Source organism: Halyomorpha halys, unplaced genomic scaffold (assembly GCF_000696795.3).
Source record: "Halyomorpha halys isolate HHAL.00 unplaced genomic scaffold, Hhal_1.1 Scaffold106.1, whole genome shotgun sequence".
In the NCBI taxonomy this organism is placed as follows: Eukaryota; Metazoa; Arthropoda; class Insecta; order Hemiptera; family Pentatomidae; genus Halyomorpha; species Halyomorpha halys.
In genome coordinates this window covers 2,697,464-2,711,502 of record NW_027111449.1, presented here as the reverse complement: position 1 = coordinate 2,711,502, position 14,039 = coordinate 2,697,464, and the positions used below count along the sequence as shown (strand labels likewise).

General features: G+C 30.9%; 1 protein-coding gene across 1 annotated transcript in view; it reads left to right on the top strand.

Moving 5' to 3' along the window:
- The window catches only part of Fife (regulating synaptic membrane exocytosis protein fife), a gene marked incomplete in the record, with an annotated part of 393,470 nt that overhangs the window by 225,982 nt on the left and 153,449 nt on the right, over positions 1-14,039 (top strand). Inside the window, 1 exon segment of the mRNA XM_067049480.1 lies at positions 690-780. Within this exon segment, the coding sequence (XP_066905581.1) occupies positions 690-780 (91 nt within the window).

Below are 14,039 nucleotides of genomic sequence, written 5' to 3'. Positions count from 1 at the left end.
AATTTTTGGATTTATTATACTTAGTCCGTTATGAATTAAGAACATTTAGCTCACTGAGGGGGAGGTCGCAATTCTCCCATTATTTCTAAAAAATGGCTGCCCAAATCATCTTTAAAATAGGTATTTCCTCGTCACAATCGGGATTTACATACAATTTTCAGATATGTGCTGAATGAATGACCTAATAAATTAGGAAGACAAGAACCTAATTTCCGTTAGTTCATCAAATTTTAGAAGATTGGAGTCAGTTAAGTGGTTAATTTATCTTAATAGTAAAAATTAGTTTGCATTGACTGGAATTTCAATTGAATAGATAGTTTATAAAATAATTTTTATTAATTTCAATCAAAAATTGGAATTAATTTTTAAATAACTATGAAAAATGATTCGACTTATGATGTCTTCTTTCTTGTGACAGAAAACGTATTTACTTTAGCAAAACCTTGGATTTTTTTAGTGATAAACTTTTAAAATGTATCGATTTAAAAGAAAATGATGAATGAGGGTTAGGTTAATTTTTTAATAAAATGTTACTTGTATTGAACATTTTTGCAACTTTCTCAAAGTATTCATCAGTTTGATAATTATTCTATCAACAAATATTAAAAATTAAGAATAATAAATGTTCAATATAAATAAGCAATGTAGAAATATATTATTAATATTTACAATTTTTTTTTCTTTTTCAGTTACGAACAAGCTAAGCTCAGCGAAGCCACCGGAAGCGGCAGCGCAACCGGAACCGGTGAAGCCACCAGAGGAACCACCGCCTCCTAAACCGTGAGTTCTTTATATTTTTATACTCGCGCCAAGAAGTTGATTTATATTTCAAAATTTATAATAAATCTACAGTTATGATAAATTTTTAGGTTTATTTTAACTATAATTGTCAATATTCAGAATATTTGTTTTCAATTTATTCAACTAGTATAAAGGATAATATTAATCTGGTAGAAGTGTCCTACTTTTTTGTCCCCTTAGTGGTATCCCGTGACTATTTATCTCAAGGAAGATGCTATTTTTTTAAATGATTAGATGTGATGACAACAAAAATCTTTACGATTACTGTCAATGAAATTGAAATTGAAATCATAAATTCCATCAGGGGCTGAAGAATTCAGATTTCGTTAAACATCTTAGAACTTTTTACCTTTTCTGCTCATAATTTTAAATAAAAAACGCTGGAGGTGTTCAGGTTAGCAAAATGCTCGAATGAGAAAAAAATATGTTACGTTAAGAGTGTACTGGTGAGAGAAGTGCTCAGTCTTACAGTTGTGAGGAGGTGGGAGAAAAACTCAATTGAGTTATGTGTCGAGAGAAAAAAGGTAACATAAACAAGCGGCAAATAACAACATCAAAGGATAACTGGAGTCAGACTAAGGTATAAAAAAACAGGTGAAATGCTAGGAAAATATAGACATTTATTTTCCAACATGAATAAAATTCTCAAGGCATAAGCTCTCCCGGGTATATCGTTTACATAAATCTTATTTATTCATAGTCTATTTTTATGTTACCTTTAAAGTTAGTTCGATCAATGGTTAGATTCCTCATATATCTGTATCATACAATGGTATAGCTAACATCAAATTTATTTGTATATACTTTAATACACCTGTTAATATTAATAAACTAATAAAATTTATTTTGATTATTATTATTTTGCCATGATTAAATAATTATTTGTTCTGCAATAGTTGTACAATTCATTTTACCATTAATTATAGCGAATCTTAAAAAAAAAAATATATAGCATCAACCCTTAACGAGTCTCCAATATATTATGAAAGAAGCCGTGATGGATGAGCACCTCCTGGCGTGGGTTGCAGAGTGTGAACGGACTAGGTTCGAATTCCATTTAGTTCAGTTAATATTTAGTTAGCTAGCAAGCGTAGGACTGTAAACTCTAGGTAGGTTAAGGCTTCATCTCCTGATGTATTTTTAAACATCGCCACAGACAGCTATATAACTTATGCCTTTTATATTCTATCTTTTTATGTATATTATTACATCATACTATGATGCAGAAGATGTTTACATGGCTCACACTTCGAAGATAGTGCGAGAGCTTGTTTGTCGTAACGATGCATTGTACGAATTAAATAACATAAAAATCAGTGAAGACTAAAATGACTTTATTCTAACATATTTACAAGAACTACATGTTACTTTCACTGTTACAGAGTATCTCTCTTCTTACTTAGCTATCTAGTGCTAGGAAATATATATGTACACTTGAGAAGAGGGGGTAGGAAGAATAGTGAAATAGGAGAAGGGGTTTGAACCAATCAGATAAGTTAGGAAATTAGGCGGAGCCTAGAGAGCCTATGAAATTAGAAATAAATATCTGGGAGGGGGAAAAAGGCGTGACTAGAAACAGGGTGGCCAGGCTTCCAAGAAATTGGGGGTAAGGTACCATGACCTAAGGACTTGTGGGAACTGACTTACATGTGTTAAACATAAAATAGTTAGACTGATGCAAGTCCATTGTGAGATGACAGCTTGTACCTGCTTAAGTGTCAACCCTTGCTTTTTTATATTGATATAGAATACTAAGGAAAGGTCACTTCCTCTATGGTCAGTGTCTGTCGAAATGTGCCAGATGTCTATAGTTTATACTATATAGTTTATAATGATAGTATGTTTATAATAATAGCTGTTAAATATTATAGCGTTCGTTAACGTGAGGTTCGCCTATATTCTTCTCGTTATAGATTCATACATACAGCTGGATTTTTTTATTATAGTTCTTGACATTGTAGTTATCGATGGCGATGTCCAAAAAGACACCTTGCCGCAATGATCACACACCAGAACCTAGTGAGAAAAATAAAAATTATAGAATTAATAATTAAATAATTACAACACATCACTTATAGGAAAATGATGAATAGTAGGAAATCTTTCTGTTTATCAATAGCTCAAATCTACCATTCCTAATCTACTTCCATGAAGAACAGATTTGGCGATGGCTCTTGAAGTGGCTATACATTCAACTGAATATAATGAATTGTGGAAAGGTAGTTCGAGTGACGGTCAAAAATGATCTAAAAAAAATAAGAAAACTATTCATTACAAAACTAACGTATCGCCCTAATTTACAGATCTTCCTGAGGCTCAAAGTGGTTTAAAAATCATTGAGTTTTTGAACCTTTTTTGATCACCACCAAGACAATCTATTACATACGGTCAACTATTAATGTTCCAATATGAATATAATAAGAGCACGACAGCTGAAACATTTGTATTCTTGCAATAGGAAAGACAGTGTTTATAGAGGCATTCAAATACTTAAAATAAGTTAAAAAGGACTAAATTAGGCACCCACAAGTACTGATACATATATATATTTTAATTACTACAATAAACCATAATAATGTAGTTTTGCCTAATTTTTTAAACCCGTACTTTTATCTCTCATAATGAGTCTATTTTTATCTACTAATTGTGATTTAGGAATTCGTCTTTTTGAGGGTTCAAAAAGGTTTCAAAAGGAGTCAAAAAGGGTTCAAGGTAACGAATTTAAAAGAAGTCTTCTGGTGAAAGAGGCATACCATTTGAAATTTCTTATCCAATTCCTTAAGATGAATAGAAATGGTTGTTGGAAGTTGTGGAGAAGTGTTATCCCGTTTTCTACTTGTTCGTGCCCCGCAATATCAGCACTAGGTCAAATAAGGTTCCCTACGTGAACAGCCTAAATTATTTCAATTTACATCTGTTCCTTCAGAAACATAATCATGAATTTTGAAGTAAAAAATTAACTTAATTAAAAAATTAATTCTTGTTTATAAATATTTTTAAATAAGTGTATATTTTTATTCGATCGGTTAGTTATCATTCACTGGTAAAACATGTTATTGGAAGTTTTCTTTAATTTATAAATTTTAGGTTCTTCTTAGTCCAAATATGTTATTAAAAAAATTACTTTTATTTTAAAGACTTTTTAATTTCCTAATCTTCTTAACCGTATTTAACGAAATTTTAGGGGTATGTAGAGGTTTGAATGGAATCCTTATTTCTATGGATTTTCAACTGTGTTTCAAGCAAAAAAAAACCGATTGTGCAGTTACTGGTAGCCAAATAGCGTATAGTCTTTTTTTTTGTTGAAAAAGTCAGTTAGATTTGGTCTTTAACTGTATAGTTTTCGTTTTTTTTCTTTACGAACCCTGCAGAGTAAGGATCTTATGAATCATAAAAAAAAAAATAGAAAAAAAATTGTTGATTTTTCTTCAAAAGCGTCTTTTCGTTTATTTTTCCGTGAAAGAAGATAAAATAATTTGAGCTGACTTTTACCATTAAATTGTACACTTAATTTTACAGTACAAGCAGTTAATCTCGCTGGCCAGCTGCTAGTTTATGATCGATGAAAAATGAGAATTGAGAGATAGAAAAAAATAGAGTAAAAGTAAAGAAAGGAGAAAAAAAGAAAAAAAATGTTAAATATTGAGAGAGAAAAAAAATGAATCTACGAGGCAATTAAACATAATATAACTATACCGACTTCCCATGTTTCGACACCACTTATGAGTCTTATGTGTAAGAAATAAATAAAAAAAAAAGGAAAGGAATACATGATTCACAAAACACTTGATGGCAACTTCAGTACTGCTTTATTGACAGAATCTATCTATATTCTACCAGCTATTAAAAAAATAATAATGCTCAAATATTTCTATATTTATTCGACTAAATTTGATGAAACTTCTAGGATTTTTTCGATAATGAAACTGGTGAGCAACTAAATTACGATATATTTGTAGAAAATAAATACAAAGTCCTCGTACTTTATCATTAAGATTGATGAAGAACATATATTTATTGTTAAATACAATTGATTTATTAAACTTTATTACATTTATTTTCATATTAACTGTTCATATTTTTTCTTACCTTATTATTAATATGAGAATATTTGTCATTTTAGATTAAAAATAATAAAAATAATTGGATAGTGTTTGAATTATTTATTAAAAAATTACCAGTCTCAAGAAAATATTAAGATTATAAATTAATTAAAAATAATTTTTATTTATTCCCAACAGAAGTAAACCAGCTTCTTTTTTTATCATTCATTTTGGGCTGTTTTAAAACAATGTTTGCCAAAAACAGTTGTTTTTTTTTTCAATTTAAAAAATTATCTTTATTTTCAGTGATTATTGCCATCCACATATTATTATTATATTTATAAATTACCTTTTAGAATGCACTTCCCTCCTCTTATATCTACTAATATGTCCAAATTTCTGTGCACTGTGCCCTGCCATGTTTTTACTTTAGGAATTTGTCTAATACTCTTTCTCTATATTGTGCGTTTACTTTAATTGATTAATTATGTTTTCATTTAATTTTGTGACATCTCACCTATGACGTTTTTCTGTAAGATATTAATGATAAAACTCATAGAGAAAAAAAGCCTAAAGTAATAAATTTTATAACATAACAAAGGCTACATAGGTGACTTAACAAAATTTAATAAAAACAACATAAAACAAATACTAAAAACCACAAAAATATTAATGCTACAGCATTAGGAAAACACAGTATAGAAAATAAACATGAATTGAATTTTAAAGAAGTGGAAATTTTAAGCAAAGCAGAGTATGTACGAATTAGAAAATTTATATAATCTGTTTTATGACCTAAAATATGAATTATGTTGTTAATTTTAAAACTGATACAGGAGAAATTGTGTAATATTATATGGACATCATAAATAAAATAGATTTTTAAAATTTTTAATAATTAGTAAGGTAAAAAATTAAGGTCAATGTACAATATAGATAGATAGTACTAGACAAATGCCCAAAGTATTAATAAATTAGGGAACAGAAAGTAGAGATAAAAGAAGAGTAGTGCATTTGAAAAAAAAATTATACGTGAATGCCAATAATCATCGGAAATAAAAAAAAAATTAAATTGAAATTTAGGCAAATATTGTTTTAAAAAAGCACAAAATAAAAGATAAGAAAAGAAGCTGGTTAATAAAAAAATTAAGACTTATATTCTGTTGGGAATATATAAAAATTATTTTTAATCTAAAATGGCAAATATCCTCATATTAATAATACGGTAAGAAAAAATATGAACAATTAATGAGATATTTTGGCTCAAGAAACTTTTTAGATTGTAAATGGTCATAAATTAGTGAAATGATGTATATGTATTTAAATGTTGAATTGCTATACTTTATTGATTGTAACTATTTGTTAATCGTTAGCTGTTGAGTAGAAATATTTTAATTTGTAGAAGTGGGTAATGGTCAGAGGAGTTCGTAACGTTGTTGAAATGTAAAAAAGAATAGAGTAGTGGGAAAATTAATTCCTGAAAATAAATATAATAAAGTTTTAGCAAATAAACGCTTTGGAATTTAGTTGTGGTAAATATTTTATATTTATAATTGATTTATTATTTGAGATAATTCAACTGCACAAAAAATTCCTTCCTCGACCTTCTCTAAAAATTCCTTCTCTAACCTAAGAAGTTCAAGAGATATTTTCGAACTTACCGAACATCAGAGAGTTAACTAGAATTTCACTTTAACTTATAGCCCCCTTAACTGTAAAACAATATTGCCAGTTGTCATAAAGTTCTGAAATATGGAACTAGAGCGTCGACTAAGAAGTGACATAAAATAAAAGCTGTAAAACTCGTGATTGGTGTTCCGATTAGATACATTGAAACTTCTAGCAACTCGTAAAATTTAAACCCCTAACGATTGTCTTGACTTTATATTAAAATTGAGTTTTACTCGTTCAGTTGTCTTTTTATTGCTCCATTTTTAAGGAGGGTATGCTAGAGAATTTTTTTTTTAATTATTCATTTAATGTAATTTACAACTGTACAAAATAATACAATAGGTAAATATGTAGTATGTTTCATATACACTTGAAAATCTTGGGAAGGAACCACCCATTGGTGGTACTTCAATTAATTTAAATTAGAAGGTCCCGTGGCCATCTTCTTTTCAGACGCCTCGGAGGATCAGGGATTGTTAAGGATGAAAGATTAAGAATTAATGGGTTAGGATGGTTAAGGAGTTTGAAATGAAAAGACGCATATCTGTTTTGGGCCAAATCAGCAACGAATGGGATGTTGAGGTCTTTGTGAATGAGTTTATTTGTGACGTAATAAGGATCATCAAGGATTTTACGTAGGATGTTGGATTGTAACGATTGGATGCGGGAAGAATTTGATGGTTTGGTGGAGCCCCAGAGCTCAATTCCATATGTCCAAATTGGTCTGATTATCGTAGTGTATACTAATTTTTTGTAGTGAATGGGAAGTTTAGAGCGTTTGTCAAGTAAGTGTTATAGCAATCGGAATCTACGAGCAGTTTCTTGTCGTTTCAGTCCTGTGTTGATTTCAATACTAGAGAATTTTAAGTTTCTAAATCATTATAATCAATGCCAACTTCATAATAATATTTATGCAAGAGTATAAGTATTTATAATTCAAGAGGAAATGATTTTGAGTTAAGTTAAAATAAATTATGCAACCAGTGCAGTCCAGGTTACTATATTCATCGATATATTTTTGGAATACCTTTGCTTTTTTAAAAAATATATATTTATGAGCTAAGGAACGAGATAAGTAGTTTAGTTTCTACGTAACGACAAATATTTTTGGCAGAGCTTACGAATTTTCACAAATTTGGTTGTGAAACTTATTATAACAATATGAATGTTTTCTTTCGAGTCATGTGAAGCAGGCGCTTGACGATCAACTATCTTACAGTGTTTAATTGTGAACGATACCTTGACTGTCTGTAGATCGTATATTATGATTGGGATATATATATTATATCAATCAAGATGGGTTTAGTTTCAGTTCTACCGTATTTTTAAATATTGCATCGTTTGTGGACATTATTTGGCGATATTGATTCAGTTTTCTGTCTTGAAAACATTGATAATGCAGTGATATTGATAAGCGAAAGAGGTCGAATCGAGCCCATTAAAAAACCAGTAAGGTTGTCGTATGATGACAGCTCAAATATTGACTTGTAATTTAGTAAAGATGAAAACGTCATATAAATTGCTTCGTTTGGTACGTTCGATATTTTGTTTTCCTTCACCCCTTTTCCGAATCAGCACTTCCTCTTTTACGAAAATTGGTTATTTACATCAACTGTCCTCTTAATTGTATACCTTCCACACGAGGGCTTCAAACTTGGCTCGGAGTTTCAAAGGCTAAATGTAAGTACTATATATGGATGGGAATATGTGTCATTCATGTATTTACCGTCGGAGTCACCACTGGTGCATATGTCAGTTTAAATTATCAACGAAGAATCAGAAGAAACGCTCATTATTGATCAAGTTAACAACTGTTTATTCCAGAAATGATGCCAGAAAATTACACAATAATTATATACAAATATTAAAACTTTTAAAAACCAGAAAAAAACAACTTAGAAATCATATGGCAAGGGGTTTCAAATGAGGTTGCCACTGGAACGAAAGTACAACAACGAAATAGAAAATTAGTAATAATTGAAATTTGTTTTAAAATAAACGTAACAGTCCTAACCTAAACCTGTTGTGTCAGTTTGAAAAATGACCGTTACAGTTATCACCTTTACTATTGATAAAGCTACTATAAACATAAATAGAATCTTTTTTAAAATAAATAATTAAATTTCTATCCATTTTAGTCTCAACACATTTTATTTTTCTTATAAGTCCGAAGTTTCGGCCAATCCGGCCATCCTCAGAGACAATCTTAATACAATTTTAGAACTGTATGACTTAAAAACTCAACTCCACGCAGACTATTCTGTCCAGGTCAAAACAACAATTTCTAATTAGTCAATATTCACATTAAAACCAAAATTAAAATCATTTATCACAGTCACTATTTGTTAAAACTTTATCACAACCTTAAAGAAATTAATTAGAAATAATTAATTAGAAATTGTTGTTTTGACGTGGGCAGAGTTGAGTCTTTAAGTCATATAGTTCTAAAATTGTCTTAAGATTGTCCCTGAGGATGGCCAGATTTGCCGAAACGTCGGATTTATAAGAAAAATAAAATGGGTCTAGACTAAAATGGATAGAAATTAAATTCTTTATTTTTAAAAAATTAACCAGTCTCAATAAAGTATTTAAGATTATAAATTTAAATAGAATCATTTCAAGCTCAGAAATAAATATATGTAAAAAAATATTTTCCATTTAACGTCATTAAACTTTCTTTTTTTTAGCACCTTCTTTTGGTAAGATGTAATGATCCTCGTTCCATTTCATTTTATACTTCTCTAATTACATTTTTGGGAGTTGTTGTTATTTTTCTATCAAAAGAGTTTGATTAGTTCTAAAATAATTATTACTGAGTGCATAGTCTAGTAGATAAACCAAATATTATTAGTTTTATGAATATGAATTGATAAAAAATTAACGATTGCTTGTTACCGTTATTTTTTAAATTTCTTATTCTGGTTTAATAATCGAGATATAGGCATCATTTTTATGATTTAGGCCCAACTCTCAATCCCATAATTCGATGTTCCTAATCTATTTAATGATGAAGCATCCTTTACGAAATTCATTTATAAATACAAAACCACCGTTACGAACACATTAACTCTTATCAACTTAATATATAGTATATAAATTAAATATTATTTTTTTAAATATATCATCGAATAGTAGATTCCTGTAGGAATATTTATCTATTTTAAATAGCGCGTGACAGAAAGAGAAGAAACTGGAGTATAGCGGATACTTTTCAGGGCTGGAGTGTCCTCGTGAGGAGAGGGATCAGCTATCATTTTAGCTTCCTCTCTCACTCTCCACTTCTACAATTCACATCTTCTTTCTCTTTTATATAGAATAAGTTCCATTCTTTAATTTTAATTCTGAAGTTTGTTAAAAGTCTGTTCCATTTTTTAATCAAATCGAATCAATTGATATGTAAACTTTAATTGAAATAAAATGAAATACAAATTATATTAAATGAAAAAATAATCTTATTTTTGGACAAATGTCCGCTAAGAATAAACATATGGATTTATATGGAATAAAAATACCTCCCGAAGGCAATACCGTCTTGGTGTTTTTCTATTCCAAGTTCTTAAAATCAAAAACCCTACCTATATCCTTTATCTCCTCATTCTTCGTTCATCCATCCACTCATTAAACACCAGATCCCATCCGAATGATTTATATATGCCCTCCTATAGAACCTCCTCCTTTAGCAAATCCTTCGTCATACATGCAACCTCCCTCTGGAATTCTCTTCCCATCTCCATTCGCCAGTCCTCATTCATTCTTTCCTTTAAACAACACCTATTCCTTCATTTATTGAATAACCAAACCTCCACATCTTTGTAATCAGATAATAGATAGGCATGTATTGATTAACATTATAAACAGTAATAAAGCCAATATACCAATGTAATTTCATTTTACTATCTGAAAATTTGTAAACGCTTGCCAGATAAAAATCTCAATATATGAACCATTTATTTATTCTTAGGGGATATATGTGCCTGTTTAAAATTATTTTTTCATTTCATGGATCACGTCTGGCAAACGTTTAGAAGCTTCAGTATGCATAATAAAATTAAATTAAGACCTTAGGTTATTTACAATTTATACTGGTAATCAATTCATGCCTATTTACTGAACAATGTAATGTGAACAATCATTGATACGGAAGTTTGGTAAGTGAAGGAATAGGCATTGTTTAAAGTAAAGAATGAATGATTCGTGAATGGCGATGGAATTCCAGGATGTAGGACGACTGACGGAAGGATTTGCTGAAGGAGGTGGTTCTATGGGAAGTCATATATGAATAAGTCAGTTGGGATGGTGTTCAATGAACGGATGGATGAATTTAGAGTGAGGAGATCAAGGAAAGAGGTAGGTTTTTTTTTATTTTAAAAGCTTGGGAAACCGCAAGGCTAGACAAGTTTTTTCTTAATCTACTGCTACTTTACTGTACTTTGGTACCTAATCTCAAAAAACTTTGACTTAACCTCTCTAAATTTGTTTTAAAATCTTCAGAAAACCACTTTAATTGACAAAAGAGTCACTTTTTCCATAATGAAAATACATAATTATATACATACAATTAAATATACTACTACTCCGCAATAAAAAAAGTCACCTTCGATCTCCAAATAATTTTTATTGTATTTTTTTTGTTGTATTTAAAAAGTCTAATTTTATTTTCTATCTTCGTTTTGAAGGCGAACTTCAAATTCTAATTTAACAACCTAAAGGACATATAAAAAAATAATGATTTTACTCGTGAAAAATCCGTTGGTGAATTGACTATAGTAGGTTTGTGGAAGTGCAATCGTACTTTGGTAATTCAAGAGAACTGAACCAGCACTTTCAATTAGTCATTACTCTTCGTTTATATTTTTAGTATCCGACTTTTTGAGGGTATATGGTATAAACACTACAGTACATGTAACAGCAACCATGAAACATCATTAATGAAATGGCAGATTGAAGGAAGAAACAATTCTAATTTCAGAAAGTACAACTACTCTATATTGAGTGGCCATTAACTCTACTAAGAGAGTGTGGAGAGGAACTCCCCGACTGAGGTCGCCAAGTCCATTGTGTAGTGGCTCCCCACGGGCCTAGCCTCTATGACTTAATAATGCTCAACTTCTAGGATCCTCCTCACTGCATTTAAGCTCAGTGTCTGTAGCACGGAGAAGATTTAAGGCTTCTTCCGACGTCTAAGCTTCAGAACCAGCAGCAGCATCAGAATTTCTTCTCGGATTTCGGTTCATTTAGTTTATTATATTCTGTGAAGAACCTTTGTAATCGATTTAGAAAATATAAATGCAATTTATAGTTAGAGAGCCTATGTTATTAAAATTAATACCTAATTCTCTATTTTTTAAGTTTGGAACCCTAATACACATATGCGGTGAACATGGAACATGAAACCTGGGAACATTAAATACGGAAGAAACATCTAGTTTCAATAAGAATTTTTTCTGGCTCCTTGCTTTACTTTTCGTATCTTTTTTTTTAAATATTATTATTTTTTTCTTGGTCCTCTTCCTAAATATGGTGAATAGTGGAATAGCGTGACTGGCAGGTTTCCAATTCCACCAGAAATTTCTCTGGCGGAATAGGATTCAAGGCACCCGAGAATCTGCTAGATAGTGGGAATGTAATTGTCATGAACTGTAAATGTAATATCCGACGAATCACCCTGGGTGGACCCTATAGCGTTGAGATGGAGGAATTGGAAAATTTGATAAATCAGGAAATAATACTTATTAGTACGTCACCCTACTATAGTCCCTCGTGGGCGCTCAAGAAAAAGAGCGCGCCAGGGGAACAAACGTAGAAATATCCACTCGCAAATTAAATGAAAAGTTACCCATATCCAGATTTAATTACATATTGGATAGATACTATACTTAGTTCTCTAGACCTCAAAGCGAGGTACCATCAAATTATGATGCATACCAAAGACCAAAACGGCATTTACCTTCGAATGATTTGGATTATAAAACACGCCCATCACCGTTCAACGGCTTATGGACAAATATCTCCGAATAATAGATGAGACAATGTGCCAGGTCTATATGAACGATTTATCGCTGTTTAGCAAGACTGAAAGCGAACAATTAGCACACTTGCGGTCTTCCAGCGAATTCGGACTCAAATAATCTCGCGGAAAATCATCCCTGGGTCAAGAATAGACAAATTCCATGGACATACGATGCACATAAAGTAGATGCGCTCCAAAGAATGTTGGTGCCCAGAGACGTAAACGGGATGAGGCATGTTAACAGTTAATTTCAACATTATAAAAAGCTTTGAGATAACAATTATTTTCTACTACCTCTAGCTGTCTCTAGATCCCTCCTATCCAAATGGAAAAATATTCCTACACTTCAAGCTGACGGTAATTTCTGAATGGACAGCCGTTTTAGTATTTTATTTCATTTTATACTAATAATTTCATCACCGCTATAAGTATCTTAATCTGGTCACAAAAAAACTTTCTAAAAATCAGTAAACGAATTAAGATAGAAAATGATGTCGATAGCAACTATCTCACTCAACATTATTTTAATTTACTTCCCACTACATGTGTGCCTTTATTTTTTTATTTAATGAAAATACACTTTATGATTATTTATATTTACTTTATGTGGCAATTCAAAGTGTGACTTACGTTCAGGAAATTTACCGTAATTTATTGTAATGTTAAATAGACGAAGCTAAAGGATACAAACGATCTTCGTAGAGAGGAGATAATGTAAGCGAAGGACAGGTAAAGCTCTCCCCCCGTTCTATAATTGATTAACGCAATTTTAATACGGTGGAGAAGGGCAGACTAATCCTAACAAATCGTCTCGCCTGGAGTTACTCCGTGAAGAGGCCCTGTAATCTGTCTTAACTGCTCACTAATCCTATCTCTTCTTAATCTTCTCCTGTTTGTCTTGTCTGTTTATTAGATATTTTACTGAGGGATTTTATAAATAAGAAGAACATACTATCTAAACAAAGGATGTACTTATATTCTATGAAGTAACTTGAAGTGTGAAATTTAGTGAAATACCTTGAATGTTAATTAAAAGATGATGGGTTTACTATGAAATATAATGGTGTAAAAAAACATTGAGGAGTATTAAAGCTAACATACCTATTGACATCTCGACATCTCACCGAATAATGACATCGGAGCACATTTACACTTACTCAAACCTATCTAAAACTTTTGGGTACTTGTCACAGATATTTGGGCCGGCTCCATCTCCCAATCTATCAAACAAAAGCTCCTTGATATTTTAGCGATATCAGTGTTTCCCAAAGTATTACACTTTTAAGATTATTAATCCTTCGTAAAATCCTTAATGCTCCTTACTTTGTCAGAAATCAAGTCATCTATCATGACCTCAATGTCCCATATGTTGCCGATTTGGCCAAAACCAGATACCATTCCTTCTTTTGTAAGCTTCCCAACCACCCAAATCCACTTGTTTCTAACCTGGCTTCTCCTTCATTACCTATTCATTACCTAATAATCCTCCTAGGCGTCTGAAAAGAAGATGGCCT